Source organism: Oncorhynchus kisutch, linkage group LG6 (genome assembly GCF_002021735.2).
Source record: "Oncorhynchus kisutch isolate 150728-3 linkage group LG6, Okis_V2, whole genome shotgun sequence".
NCBI lineage: Eukaryota > Metazoa > Chordata > Actinopteri > Salmoniformes > Salmonidae > Oncorhynchus > Oncorhynchus kisutch.
In genome coordinates, this window is record NC_034179.2 from 28,086,903 (window position 1) to 28,100,734 (window position 13,832).

The 13,832-nt window shown below is 40.5% G+C and overlaps 2 protein-coding genes and 1 pseudogene across 2 annotated transcripts in view; 1 reads left to right on the plus strand and 2 right to left on the minus strand.

Annotated features, from left to right (window-relative positions):
- LOC109892602 (teneurin-1) overlaps nucleotides 1-3,357 on the plus strand; it is a 223,541-nt gene extending 220,184 nt beyond the window's left edge. The window contains exon 32 of the mRNA XM_020485263.2: nucleotides 30-3,357. Within this exon, the coding sequence (XP_020340852.1) occupies nucleotides 30-785 (756 nt within the window). The 3' untranslated portion in view covers nucleotides 786-3,357. The remainder of the gene's footprint in view (nucleotides 1-29) is intronic.
- Nucleotides 2,126-9,233, minus strand: LOC109892601 (SH2 domain-containing protein 1A). Its single transcript, XM_020485262.2, has 3 exons — nucleotides 9,040-9,233; nucleotides 8,576-8,639; nucleotides 2,126-3,719 (listed from the first exon to the last, which is right to left on the minus strand). Exons 1-3 carry the CDS (start codon nucleotides 9,192-9,194, stop codon nucleotides 3,588-3,590), a joined length of 351 nt encoding a protein of 116 aa, XP_020340851.1. The 5' UTR covers nucleotides 9,195-9,233; the 3' UTR covers nucleotides 2,126-3,587.
- A 1,143-nt stretch (nucleotides 9,234-10,376) lies between these two features.
- LOC109891770 (type-2 angiotensin II receptor-like) lies at nucleotides 10,377-11,833 on the minus strand (annotated as a pseudogene).
- Nucleotides 11,834-13,832: the final 1,999 nt, after the last annotated feature.

Consider the following 13,832-nt stretch of genomic DNA (forward strand, 5'->3'; position numbering starts at 1 on the left):
TAACCATCCCATGTGTGTTTGTCTGCCAGGTTCTGTTGGGTATCCAGTGTGAGTTGCAGAAACACCTGAAGAACTTCATCTCTCTGGACCGGCTGCCTATGCGTAAGGTGAGTGGTCAGCTGGGGGCGTGGCATGGCCGGAGGCCCCGCTTCTCTGCCATCTCCTCCATCTTTGGTAAGGGCGTCAAGTTTGCCATCAGAGATAATGTCGTCACCACCGAAATCATTGGGGTGGCGAGCGAGGACAGCCGACGTGTGGCAGCAATCCTAAACCACGCGGTCTACCTCTCCGGCCTGCACTTCACGGTGGGCGGTCTGGACACTCACTACTTTATCAAGCCTGGCCTGTTGGAGGGGGACCTGGGAGTGGTCGGCCACACCGGAGTGGGTCGCGTCCTGGAAAACGGCATCAACATGACCGTGTCCCAGATGACGACAGTGGTGGGTGGGAGGACTAGGCGCTTCGCTGACATCCAGATGCAGCACGGGACTCTGTGCTTCAACATCCGCTACGGGGCCACAGAGGAAGAGGAGAGGGAGCATGTGCTGGAGGTGGCCCGGCAGAGGGCGGTGGAGCAGGCCTGGGTCATCGAGCAAAGGAGGCTGGAGGAAGGAGAGGAGGGCTCCAGGCTCTGGACAGAGGGGGAGAGGCAGCAGCTGCTCTCCACTGGACAGGTGCCCGGCTATGATGGCTACTTCGTGCTCTCCGTGGAGCAGTACCTGGAGCTCTCTGACAGTGCCAACAACATTCACTTCATGAGGCAAAGTGAAATAGGGAGGAGGTAACAGCGGCATCTTGCTTCTCTACTGCCGTGGGTTCCCCTTCACCAAAGACAGTCTGTTTTTAGACATACAATGATTTGTTGTACTGTTTTTTCTAGAATGATGACGATAAAATAAGAAAAAGACAACTGCCTTTAAAAGTGACAAATGATGGTATTTTGTTTCACCTGTGTTTGGATTGTTTAGTTTTTTCTGAGAATGAGTTAATCATTTGAAGCTCTTGACTGTCTTTCATTTGAGTGATTTAGCTAGCTTCTGTAATTTGACCTACTTTGTAAACTGTTAGATATGCTGAATCTGAGATGAGACGCTATATCAAGTTCATTACCATATAATTCATCTTTATACATACTGTATGTATAACAGTGTTGTGAATTTCTCTCATTTCAGTTTATACAGTACATATCTCTCTGATCTTTTGAGAAATGGTAGTGACAGCTACAGTCTTCTTTTGTGACTACGAGACTCACTGGCATCGGGGATTGCTGCTTCCTGCGTATTTGAAGTTCTGGTGGTACAATGGAGTAGATTGTGTGGGTTTAGACACATTAAATTGTATATAGCAAGTGCTTTAGCGAGATACAAGTGCTTAACTTGATGTGTTGTTACTGATTATTAATCGTTAATCCTGTCAATAGAAGTGATCACTGGAGTTACACAGAGCAACGGGAAAAAGTATTCATGCTGAAAACCTGTACAGTATAGTTTACATTATTATTATATATATTTTTTTTTTACAAATTGCTTATTGTAAAATATAATGTATTATCTGGGTGGAGCTTGTGCCTTTCTGCTCTTAAAAAAACTTTGAAGGATGACAATTCAAAAAACATCTTTCCATACCATGAAAAAGGTTATTATTTCTATAATTGATCTACTGGACTAGAATCCTTATGGAGTGGAGCTTGCAGGGCAGACTATAGTGGCCTATACAAAGTGCTAAATCATAGTGTAAATGCTGCAAATACCTCATCATATTGTAATTCACAGGTATTACATTCATTGTACCTTAATTATTCTGATGCCATTACAAGGCAATCTTTACCATACCCTGTTTAGAAAGACCGAAGTGTCCCAGTAATATAAATATTTGAGCTAGCAAGTCAATTAAATAAGACCTACCTGGTTAAATAAACGTGAAATAAATAAAAAATTGTCAGACGGTACAGAAGATAAGTCTCTGCTGCCACTGAGAAACCCAAACGTCATGAATTAGTAAGAATCAATCGTTTGCATGATAAAAAATAAAAAAGTCCATACATGTAGGACAAGGCACACTTCAAGTTTACCAAGTGGATAGAAATATAGACTTTACATCCGGAGCAGGACATCATAACAGGTTGAAAAGCAGCAAGAGAAGAGGACAAATTCACATTACGTGGCTGACGAGCCTATGTGTGTACCAGTTACAGGTCGAATATAGTGGATACGGAGGATGATTTTTCAAAAAGAAATGCACACAGAGAGTAGCTGTTTCCCACAAATAAAACGAATTGGAAACCATGTTTCAATATTTACACATTTTTTTTGGTGCTTAATTTACTGCTAAGTCACATTGTGTTACAGTATTAGTCATTCCTATTCCTCTGTGAAAAGATTGTAAGTAGTGCTATATGCCTCTGTGTCTAGTATTCCACAGAAATTATCTGAGAAATTTCGACATCCGCTACCCCATCTTCACAACAGCTCAAATATTTTCCATGCAGCCCTAATTAAACAAGCCTTAGTAAAGCAATAGTTTATTCAGTCCTTTGAAAGATCTAAGAAACCTCCTTATTTCCTGAGACTGACTTTTAAGTCTGGGAATTCATTTTAATTATTTAATTTATTTTGATCAGAGTATGACATGTTTGGAACCGAAAAAGAGGGGTTTAAAAAGTAAAATGTTGTCCAGCCATCCACCCTCACGCATTACCCACACACACAATTTGGTTGTATTGTTGTCAAGTAATTTTGTAATTGGGATCTGTATGGTTTGTGTGCTGACATTTGTTTTCTAAGCTTCTCATACGGAAATGAAACATTTAGCACTGTGGAAAAGTCTGAACCAAAAGCATGAAGTGCTGTTGGACGAAGCCAAACACCCTATATTCTGATATTCACTTTAATACTGTGAAGTTCATCAATATATAATTCTGTGCAACCTTATCTGTTGTTTTTTACTTTAATTCTCATTGGGTTGTATTGCAAAAAAATCTATTGTATAAAACGTAGGCTATATGATATGCTATATAACATATTTTGGGTAAATTAATTGATAGTACTCCCTATAATTGATAATTCTCTGCCCATTGGTGGTCCAATTGATGATACTGTCTTAGTCTGAGAGCGAAGATGATGAGATTGCCAAGATACATTTGTGATATACGGTATACTATGTAGACTGATGGTATGAAAACACTATTGCTTGACTGCATTTTCTACTCTGGGCTTTGACCAAGCGGCATGTATTTTCTGCAAGTGCTCCAGGAAGTGGGTGTAAATAATGAGAAATTAATATATTGGGTGTGGAAAGTTCATGTTCAAAACAAGGTACTTTGAAGGTTTGACTTTTAATAAATAAATGTGCAAATTCTTTGTCCGTATGTTTTGATGTTTATTTCATTGTATCATGAAATAATATGAGTACCACTGGTTTAAATTGAACTGGACATTAAAAAATAGTTAATCAAACAATGTGATTTAAACAATATACAAAAACAAAAAATAAATACTCATAAATGATTTAATTTGAATAATTTCACAGTTCTTCAAATATATTGTTGTCAAAGTTTTTATCTTTGAAGAGGAGCCATCATCTCATGGCTACTGCAGGTCAGTGTGCTGGTTTTCAACTGGATAGAGGAGGGGCATCTCCAGGCCCTGGTTTGGTTTACCAAAGGCAGCTATCAGATTCCTTATCTTCCTGAATAATCGTGTGTCTACTCCAGGGTTTGTCTGAAACACAGAAACGCCTTATCTGTTCATTCAGGTCAAGTCAGGATAGAGTTTACTATTTCCAAAATAACTATAAGGTAATTTAGTAGACCAGCCAACCTGGAAAAAAGTGCTTGCGTTTTTTGTTTGCTGCTACATTCTGTCATCCATGCTAGATCAAACAACAATTTATTTTTCCAGGTAAGTTCACTGTTCTCATTTACAGCAACAACCTGGGGAATAGTTACAGGGGAGAGGAGGGGGATGAAAGCACCAATTGTAAGTTGGGGATTATTAGGTGACCATGATGGTATGAGGGCCAGATTGGGAATTTAGCCAGGACACCAGGGTTAACACACCTACTCTTACAATACAATGACCTCAGAGAGCCAGGACACCCGGTTAACATCCCAACCAGAAAGACAGGACCCTACTTAGGGCAGTGTCCCCAATCAAGATATATATTTTTTTGACCTGAGGAAAGAGTGTCTCCTACTGGCCCTCCAACACCACTTCCAGCAGCATCTGGTCTCCCATCCAGGGACTGAACAAGAGCAACCCTGCTTAGCTTCAGAAGCAAGCCAGCAGTGGGATGCAGGGTGGTAATGCATTGGGGTGATAGATATAGTAAGGCCGGATAACGTGCTACGTATTATATACATTTTTACATCATGGAATTAGTCATATATTTATGTTCAGTAAATTTGGTCAGAATCTATCCTATTTGGCTGCTTAAAAATTACATTTCAGTTTCAATATCTCTGGCCCCGAAAGTCAAGATTCTTACAAGGTAAAGCTCTCCTGGTTCAGTGGGGTCTCCCGTAGTTTTCTCAGCGTGTATCTTTTGTTTGTTTTTAGTCCCATCCTTCAAGTACCCTCAACCCCTCCCATCTATCTCCAAAGACCATTCAGTTTATATTTCTATTTGTCATATTTTTTCAACTGTGCTGTAAAGTTTCACAAATGTTCTGAACCTACATCGCATTCGGAAAGTATTCGGACTTTTCCGCATTTTGTTACGTTATTGGCTTATTCTAAAATTGACTAAATAAAACAAATGATCAATCTACACACAATACCCTATACTCAAAAACAGGTTTTTAAAAATGTTTGCAAATGTATTTAAAAAAAAGTGGAGTATTTTATTTACATAAGAATTCATAAGAACCCTTTGCTATGAGACTCGAAATTCAGCTCTGGTGCATCCTGTATCCATTGATCATCCTTGAGATGTTTCTACAACTTCAAGTCCACCTGTGGTAAATTCAGTAGATTGAACATGATTTCAAAAAGCACACACCTGTCATATACAGATGAAGTCAGAAGTTTACATACACTTAGGTTGGAGTCATTAAAACTAATTTTTCAACTACTCCACAAATGTCTTGTTAACAAACTATAGTTTTGGCAAGTCGGTTAGGACATCTACTTTGTGCATGACACAAGTTATTTTTCCAACAAATGTTTACAGACAGATTATTTCACTTATAATTCACTGTATCACAATTCTAGTGGGTCAGACGTTTACATATACTAAGTTGACTGTGCCTTTAAACAGCTTGTAAAATTCCAGAAAATGATGTCCTGGCTTTAGAACCTTCTGATAGGCTAATTGACATCATTTGAGTCAATTGGATGTGTACCTGTGGATGTATTTCAAGGCCTACCTTCTAACTCAGTGCCTCTTTGCTTGACATCATGGGAAAATTAAAAGAAATCAGACAAGGCCTCGTAAAAAAAAATGGTAGACCTCCACAAGTCTGGTTCATCCTTGGGAGCAATTTCCAAACTCCTGAAGGTACCACGTTCATCTGTACAAACAATAGTACGCAAGTATAAACACCATGGGACAATGCAACCATCATACCGCTCAGGAAAGAGATGTGTTCTGTCTCCTAGAGATGAAAGTACTTTGGTGCAAAAAGTGCAAATCAATCCCAGAACAACAGCAAAGGACCTTGTGAAGATGCTGGAGGAAACAGGTACAAAAGTATCTATATCCACAGTAAAACAAGTCCTATATTGACATAACCTGAAAAGCCGCTCAGCAAGGAAGAAGCCACTGCTCCAAAATCACCATAAAAAAAGTCAGACTATGGTTTGCAACTGCACATGGGACAAAGATCATACTTTTTGGAGAAATGTCCTCTGGTCTGATGAAACAAAAATAGAACTGTTTGGCCATAATGACTATTGTTATGTTTGGAGGAAAATGGGGAGGCTTAGGCTTGCAAGCCAAAGAACACCATCCCAACTGTGAAGCACGGGGGTGGCAGCATCATGTTGTGGGGGTGCTTTGCTGCAGGAGGGACTGGTGCACTTCACAAAATAGATGGCAGCATGAAGAAGGAAAATGATGTGGATATATTGAAGCAACATCTCAAGACATCAGTCAGGAAGTTAAAGCTTGGTCGCAAATGGGTCTTCTAATTGGACAATGACCCCCCTATTTTGTAATCGGTATGGCAAAGTGGGTCGCGGACATGCTTTTAGCAGCCGTGTCTGAGCTCAGTTTGGCAGCTGCGCAAGTGGGAGGGAGATGCCCGTGTGCTTCGCGTTTTACCTCATATTTTTTCTGCAGTTTTATTGTAGATCACTCGGCAACACACACGCTGAAGCGCTGTCGTTCAGCAGCAGATGATGCGCCGTCAGCCACTCACTCACCTGCCATCACTCACCACTGTCATCAAATGAACTCATACAGCAATATTTGATTTGATCTCTCTTGGTTTCATACAAACTTTGAAAAATAACGAGTGCCCACAATGGGTTTGGTGCAGGGAAGTGCTTTGGAATGAGTCTCTCAAAACTAACAAATTAAAACGAAACATCCTGACCAAACATCCACAGCATGACGGTAAACCCAGGGAGTTATTTCAGAACAGGGCACAATGATTCAGGAAACAGTGCTTCGACAGTAGAAAAGTAAGTCAGCTAGCAAGGCATTGTTGTCAGAAATAAGGGAGTACTATCGCTCATAGTACTATATGTGATTTTTCTCTTTCAAACATTCCCCTTGTACACAGCTAATAGCTAGCTAACGTTAGGCAAAGCAAGTTAGCTACTGTACTGATAGTGCAACCCTAAGTAACAGTACAGATGAAGATATAACATTCAGGCCTACTGTACATCTTACTGTAGAAATTACTGTTAAAAACAAGTTTAGCTTGGAACTGTTGCTGTTAAATTACAAGTAATACTTTTTATTCTGGAATAAACTGATTGAAGCAAGACGCTTTTTGAGGCAAACACTCACAATTTTGGGTTGCTCATCAACAGCAGGAAGCTACAGTACAGAAACAGGGTTGCACTGTCAAAAACTGAGCCCAGAATAGACATACTTGTTGATAACTTTAAACCAGCCACACACACCTCTCATTAGGACTGTGTGTGTGTGTGTGTTTTCTGGTCTTCATCTGTGTGATGTGATTAATCAGTTTATTCCAGTTCAAAATAAAATGTATATATTTTATTGTAATAGCAGTAGTTCCAACCTAGACTTTTTTTCAACAATACTTTCTACAGTAAGATGTACAGAAGGCCTGAACATTTTTCATCTGTACAGTTTTTTTTAAATCAAGTAGTATATTTCAGTTTAACCATAATATTTGTTGTAATATTTCTTCTGTCTTTTCTGGTGGATTAAACTGAAATTGCAAACAACTTTCTATGGCTTGTTTTAAAAATAGTGATATTTTGGAGATTATTTCATTTTCAAATAACCGAAAGTGAGAGACTAATCAGATTTTTTTTTAATGTATATACATTTAACCTTTATTTAACTAGGCAAGTCAGTTAAGAACAAATTCTTATTTACAATGACGGCCAAACCCGGGCAACGCTGGGCCAATTGTTCGAACCAGGTACTGCAGTGACGCCTCTTGCACTGACATGCAGTGTCTTAGACCACTGTGCCACTCGAAGGGCAAAAGGCCATTCTTGAACACGGGGTGAGCCATTCTTACTAATCTGCTAGAGCACCAGTTTGGTTTTAAGTATAGCTTTTGTATGACTGAAGCCTTTAGAGAGAGGTCTAATGCTTTAATATTTAATAATGTCTGCCCTCCGAATTCATATTCATTATATAAATAGGCCCGTTTAATTTTGTCTGGCTTTCCATTCTACATAAAATGTAATATATTTTGCTCATACAGTACCAGTCAAAGGTTTGGACACACCTACAGTACTCATTCAATGGTTTTTCTTTATTTTTACTGTTTTCTACATTGTAGAATAATAGTGAAGACATCAAAACTATGAAATAACACATATGGAATCATGTAGTAACCAAAACATTTTTAAACAAATCAAAATATATTTCATATTTGAGATTCTTCAAAGTTGCCTCCCTTTGCCTTGATGACAGCTTTGCACACTTGGCATTCTTTGGCAGACTTCTTTGGTTACTACATGATTCCATATGTGTTAGTTCATAGTTTTGATGTCTTCACTATTATTCTACAATGTAGAAAATAGTACAAATAAAGGAAAACCCCTGAATGAGTTGGTGTCCAAACTTTTGACTGGTACTGTATTTTTTAAAACAAGTCGTTTTAAAGGTGTAGGCATCTGGCCTAACTTCCATCATTGTTTGATCTAGCATGTATGAGAGCCTGTAACAAGTAGAAAATAAATTAAAAGCAAGCACTTTTTCCTGGTTGGTTGGTCTACTAAATATCAATAATACAATACCATTTTATAATTTTGTATCTAGTGTTTTGAGGCCATACCTCTTAAGGGATATGCTTTCTATAATTAGAATGTAAGAAAATGTGCTTGAATGTGCAGTATATTGTAGCAATTCATGTGTGTCCATGCAGTAATCTACTATTAACCAATGGATATTGATAACATTACTGTTTCTTCTCTTTACTCACCTCAACTGTCCAGGACCCCTCATTGATTTGGAACATTCTGTAGGTGTAGACAACATCTTTGCATCTTTTTGTGAAAATAACATAAAAACATGTTGTTTAATCGTACTGTAAATTATAGTCCAGTATTTATGGTATTATATAGTTTGTGTAAATTGGAGTTAAATGAAATGGAACATCCAGTCTGTATGAGCATGAATCAGAAAGATGGAAACACAGGTGTGTGTCATACAAATATGCATGTCATATCATCTATCTGATGATTAATTCTGTAACATTGTTATCCACCGCCTTGCTGAGAAATTATTATTCTAAGTACATTTCCATCAGAACAGCAAATGTGAATTCATAGCATAAGTCAATCAAAATGGCAATAACTAAACCTACATGTTTAAAATATGTATGGTCACATGATGTTAGGTGGTCAAAAACATACAATGGATTAACAATACTGTTGAGGTACTCACAGAACACATAGGCAGTAGGTGTTGGGCAAACTCTCACTGTCTCGGAGTAGATAACTCCCATCTCTCCCCACTGCACCCAGGATCATCTCAGTAGTGGCCTTGCTGATAGCCCCGTGGTAAACAGAAACATTCTCTATGATACTGAAGCTTGACATTTCTTTGAATAGAACTGACACACATTCAGTATGGTAGTATTTATGGTATGGTACCACCTACAGGAAATCATATCATTTCCTGAGAGGAAAGAAAAGATCACACAGCCTGTTGTCATATTACAAGGGATACTTCACCCAAAGTACATATTGGGTTCCTTGCTCTGTAAGCAGTCAATGGACAAAGTATGACAGCAGTCCATGCTTTGGTTTAGTTTCCCTGGCAATTGTTAGCATTGTGGCACCAATCCCAATCAAGTCATGGGACCGATATTATAATTTTTTACACATCATGTTCAAATCATCCACTGTGACTTTGAGCTTTACAATCAATTTTAGATACTTTCAGATGATTTGGACATGATTCACGAAAAATGCTAATATCTGTCCCTTGACAGATACTGTCAGGGAAACTAAACCAAAGTATGGATCGCATTTTGTAATTTGGGGTAACTATCCCTTCAAGGTTATGCCACTGCAGGAAACAGTATTGAAGTATGAGTATTTAGACCTACATGTCACCTTAATTTGCATTGAACTTTTCTGTTTATTGTAATCTTCATATAATGTTCATATTAGCTGATAATATGATGGGTCTGGATGAGTTTTAATAACTAAAATAACAATTTGAAGCAAAAACTATGGAATTATCATCAAAGACAATTACGTTGCATCTGCGCTTCTCAAACCCAACCACAGAGTGGCAGTAAAACAGAGCCTATATCAATGCTTGTTACTCAGTGTCTTCGTTGTCTCTATGATGGTTGCAAAAACAAATGTCAGGAGAAAAAAGAGGTTAGTTTTGATTGTATGGAAAAACAATGAAATGCATATTAAAATTGCTACACTGTGATACAAACTCTAGTCCCTGGCTTTCCCATGTTTGTTCAACTTGAGCATTGAATGGGGGTTTCGTTTTCACACCAAGAAGACAGCCAGACAGTTATATCATTATGAATCATTGTATTCTTATTAGGGCTGGCACAATCACTGTATAATCATTTAACTGACATTTATGGACAATAACTGTGAAAGAAAAATCTCCATAATCATCTTCATACATTCATTTTCAGAGGGGGAGGGTGAGGGGGATGCAACTTTCAGAGGGGGAGGGTGAGGGGGATGCAACTTCATTTTCAGAGGGGGAGGGTGAGGGGGATGCAACTTCATTTTCAGAGGGGGAGGGTGAGGGGGATGCAACTTCATTTTCAGAGGGGGAGGGTGAGGGGGATGCAACTTCATTTTCAAGTAGATATAGTTTACACAATAGAAATGTTCAATTTTTACATGAAGAGGAAAAGCTTCATACCCATATGTTCAAAGTGGTCAAAACCATTCGTTTTTGAGATGGGGGTCACCAAAGCTGTGTTATAATATTTTTTTCAAAGATGTGTTATGATACATAACAAGGTCCCAAAAAATGTTTTATGACAAGAATCATGATCATTTGCATGATAATTAATTATATAATCGTCACAGCCCTATGATATTCAAATGAAGAGTGTCTGGAAGACATAACTCATAGCGTATACAGATAAGGGTTATACATTTGACACAATACAATCTTAATTATGGTTCAAGATAGACAAATTCTACAGTTTACAGTAAATGTTTGCATGTACCTTTTCTTGCCGTTTAGAAGGCTCTGTGTTGATTGACATATATAGTTTTGTTATGTATATACAATAAAACAACATATACATCACATTATTTTAACTAGGACAAAAGCACATAGTTGTATATTTCACACACAGTTAATATCACACTGGCCTATGAATCTCAGAAAACATGGCCAGTTTATCCATCACATATACTTTAGATGCCCTCTGTCCAGCCTACAGGGTGTCCCTGATTAGGAGTAGACGAGGGGGGGTCAATGTCCCCTGGAGACTAGGCCTGGGGGTGATCCTGGATGTCTGGGGTCAACTGTTACACATCTAACAGGAGTCCTCTCATAGTCCGATAGGCAGCCGGTGAAGTGCATCAGGGTGATGATGGCCTGGCGCACCCAACAGCTGTGCATCACCCCCAGGGTGCTCAGGACGTCCATGAAGGTCAGAAAGTGGAAGGGGAACCAGCAGACGAAGAAGACCAGCACCACAGCCACTACCATCTTCATCACACGGTCCTTGTTGCTGGAGCTCTTTTCCAATGCAGCAGTAATAGCTGGCGATGACCGTGAAGGGTACCAAGAAGGCCAGGATGTTCTTTGTCAGGGCCAGGCCAGGGAACCAGTTTGTCTGGGTAGGTGGATATATGAGGGCACATGCCATGACCCCCAGGTCCTCCAGGTGGTAGGTGTCTCTGAAGGCCTTGGTAGGGATGGTCATGAGGCCAGCAATGGTCCAGATCACACAGCTGACCACTCGTGCCCGACACAGGTTCCTGCTGCACTGAGACTGGAGGGGATAGACAATGGCTCTGTAGCGGTCCACACTCATACAGGTGATGAAGTAAATGCTGGCGTAGACATTCAGAGAGAGGAGGCTGCCACACAGCTTACACATCAGCCCACCAAACACCCAGTTGTAGTCAACGGAGTAGTAGACTGCCCAGAAAGGCAGGCTGATCAGGAACAACAGATCTGAGAGAGGGATCAGCTTGTTCTGATGCAGAGAGGGAGATGGAATCACAGGAAGAAGAATTGTTCATTGGCACTTCTGATGAGTTGGTGGCCATTGAGAGATTAGAGAGTGTTGTTGCCTGGGGACTTTGTGTCCATGATTGCTTTTACAGTTAACTCCCACTAAGGCCTGTAAGAAGATCATGTCAAATCAGCAACATTTTAAATGAGAGAGTTGCAATAAATCCGTTACTGTAAAATACAATGAGACAGTTGTTACGGAAAGCATGGTAATAAATTGCTCAATGTTACATGCTGACCACACCACTTGCGTCATGTGCGTGAGCGTTGCAAAATAAATTTACACATACATGTTATTCAATCATTGCATCACACTGCTCGTGCACGCCAGTGAGCGTCTGCATTGCCAAGCGCTAAAATAGAAGTCATGTCTATTTGTGACGCTGAACGCGGTGCAAGACCTGCCTCTCCCATCTCCTCATTGGTTTATAGAAGCAGATACCCACGTGCCATCTCCTCATTGGTTATACCCACGTGGGTGATTGAAAGAGGAACTGAGGTTGGTCGGTCGTGGTAATACACCTATGAAAGTTAGATGCCAATCGCCATATAAGTCGCCATATAAGTCCAAAGAAGAAAAAGCCTGGAAGGAGGAGAGATGACTAGAAACGATTCGGTTGACGAGTTTAATGTGTGGATTAATTGTCGGAGTAGAGGACCTTGTGCATTTCAGGTATGCACGTTTACATGTATATCCCAGGACAAATTAGCTAGCAACAGCAAGCTAGCTAAATAGGACAAATTAGCTAACAACTGCAAGCTAGCTAGCTAGCCATAAATGTTTAATGCTTTTCGACCTGTCCCCAAATTAATATAATTGGTTCAGAGTTTGTTTTGATATTTCAACCTGCGTGTCGTGATCGCGTTTAGTGTGGGGGGAGAAATGTATTTGCATATGATGGTGCACGTGCGTGTCCAGTCTGGGCGGAGGAGAACATGTGGTTGGTTATTTTAGAGAGCTCTGGGAATTCTGGGGTTGGCCATATTCCCCCCTCCAGGGTCCCTGTGCATGATCAACTCCCCTACAGGGGCTGGCCTATACAATCAGCAGTGCATGCTGTATAGCAAAGTAATGAGCATTACATAACATCAAATCAAATCAAATTTATTTATATAGCCCTTCGTACATCAGCTGATATCTCAAAGTGCTGTACAGAAACCCAGCCTAAAACCCCAAACAGCAAGCAATGCAGGTGTAGAAGCACGGTGGCTAGGAAAAACTCCCTAGAAAGGCCAAAACCTAGGAAGAAACCTAGAGAGGAACCAGGCTATGTGGGGTGGCCGTTCCTCTTCTGGCTGTGCCGGGTGGAGATTATAACAGAACATGGCCAAGATGTTCAAATGTTCATAAATGACCAGCATGGTCGTATAATAATAAGGCAGAACAGTTGAAACTGGATTAGCAGCACGATCAGATGGACTGGGGACAGCAAGGAGTCATCATGTCAGGTAGTCCTGGGGCATGGTCCTAGAGCTCAGGTCCTCCGAGAGAGAGAAAGAAAGAGAGAAGGAGAGAATTAGAGAACGCACACTTAGATTCACACAGGACACCGAATAGGACAGGAGAAGTACTCCAGATATAACAAACTGACCCTAGCCCCCCGACACAAACTACTGCAGCATAAATAAATACTGGAGGCTGAGACAGGAGGGGTCAGGAAACACTGTGGCCCCATCCGAGGACACCCCCGGACAGGGCCAAACAGGAAGGATATAACCCCACCCACTTTGCCAAAGCACAGCGCCCACACCACTAGAGGGATATCTTCAACCACCAACTTACCATCCTGAGACAAGGCTGAGTATAGCCCACAAAGATCTCCGCCATGGCACAACCCAAGGGGGGGCGCTAACCCAGACAGGACGACCACATCAGTGAATCAACCCACTCAGGTGACGCACCCCTTCCAGGGACGGCATGAGAGAGCCCCAGTAAGCCAGTGACTCAACCCCTGTAATAGGGTTAGAGGCAGAGAATCCCAGTGGAATGAGGGGAA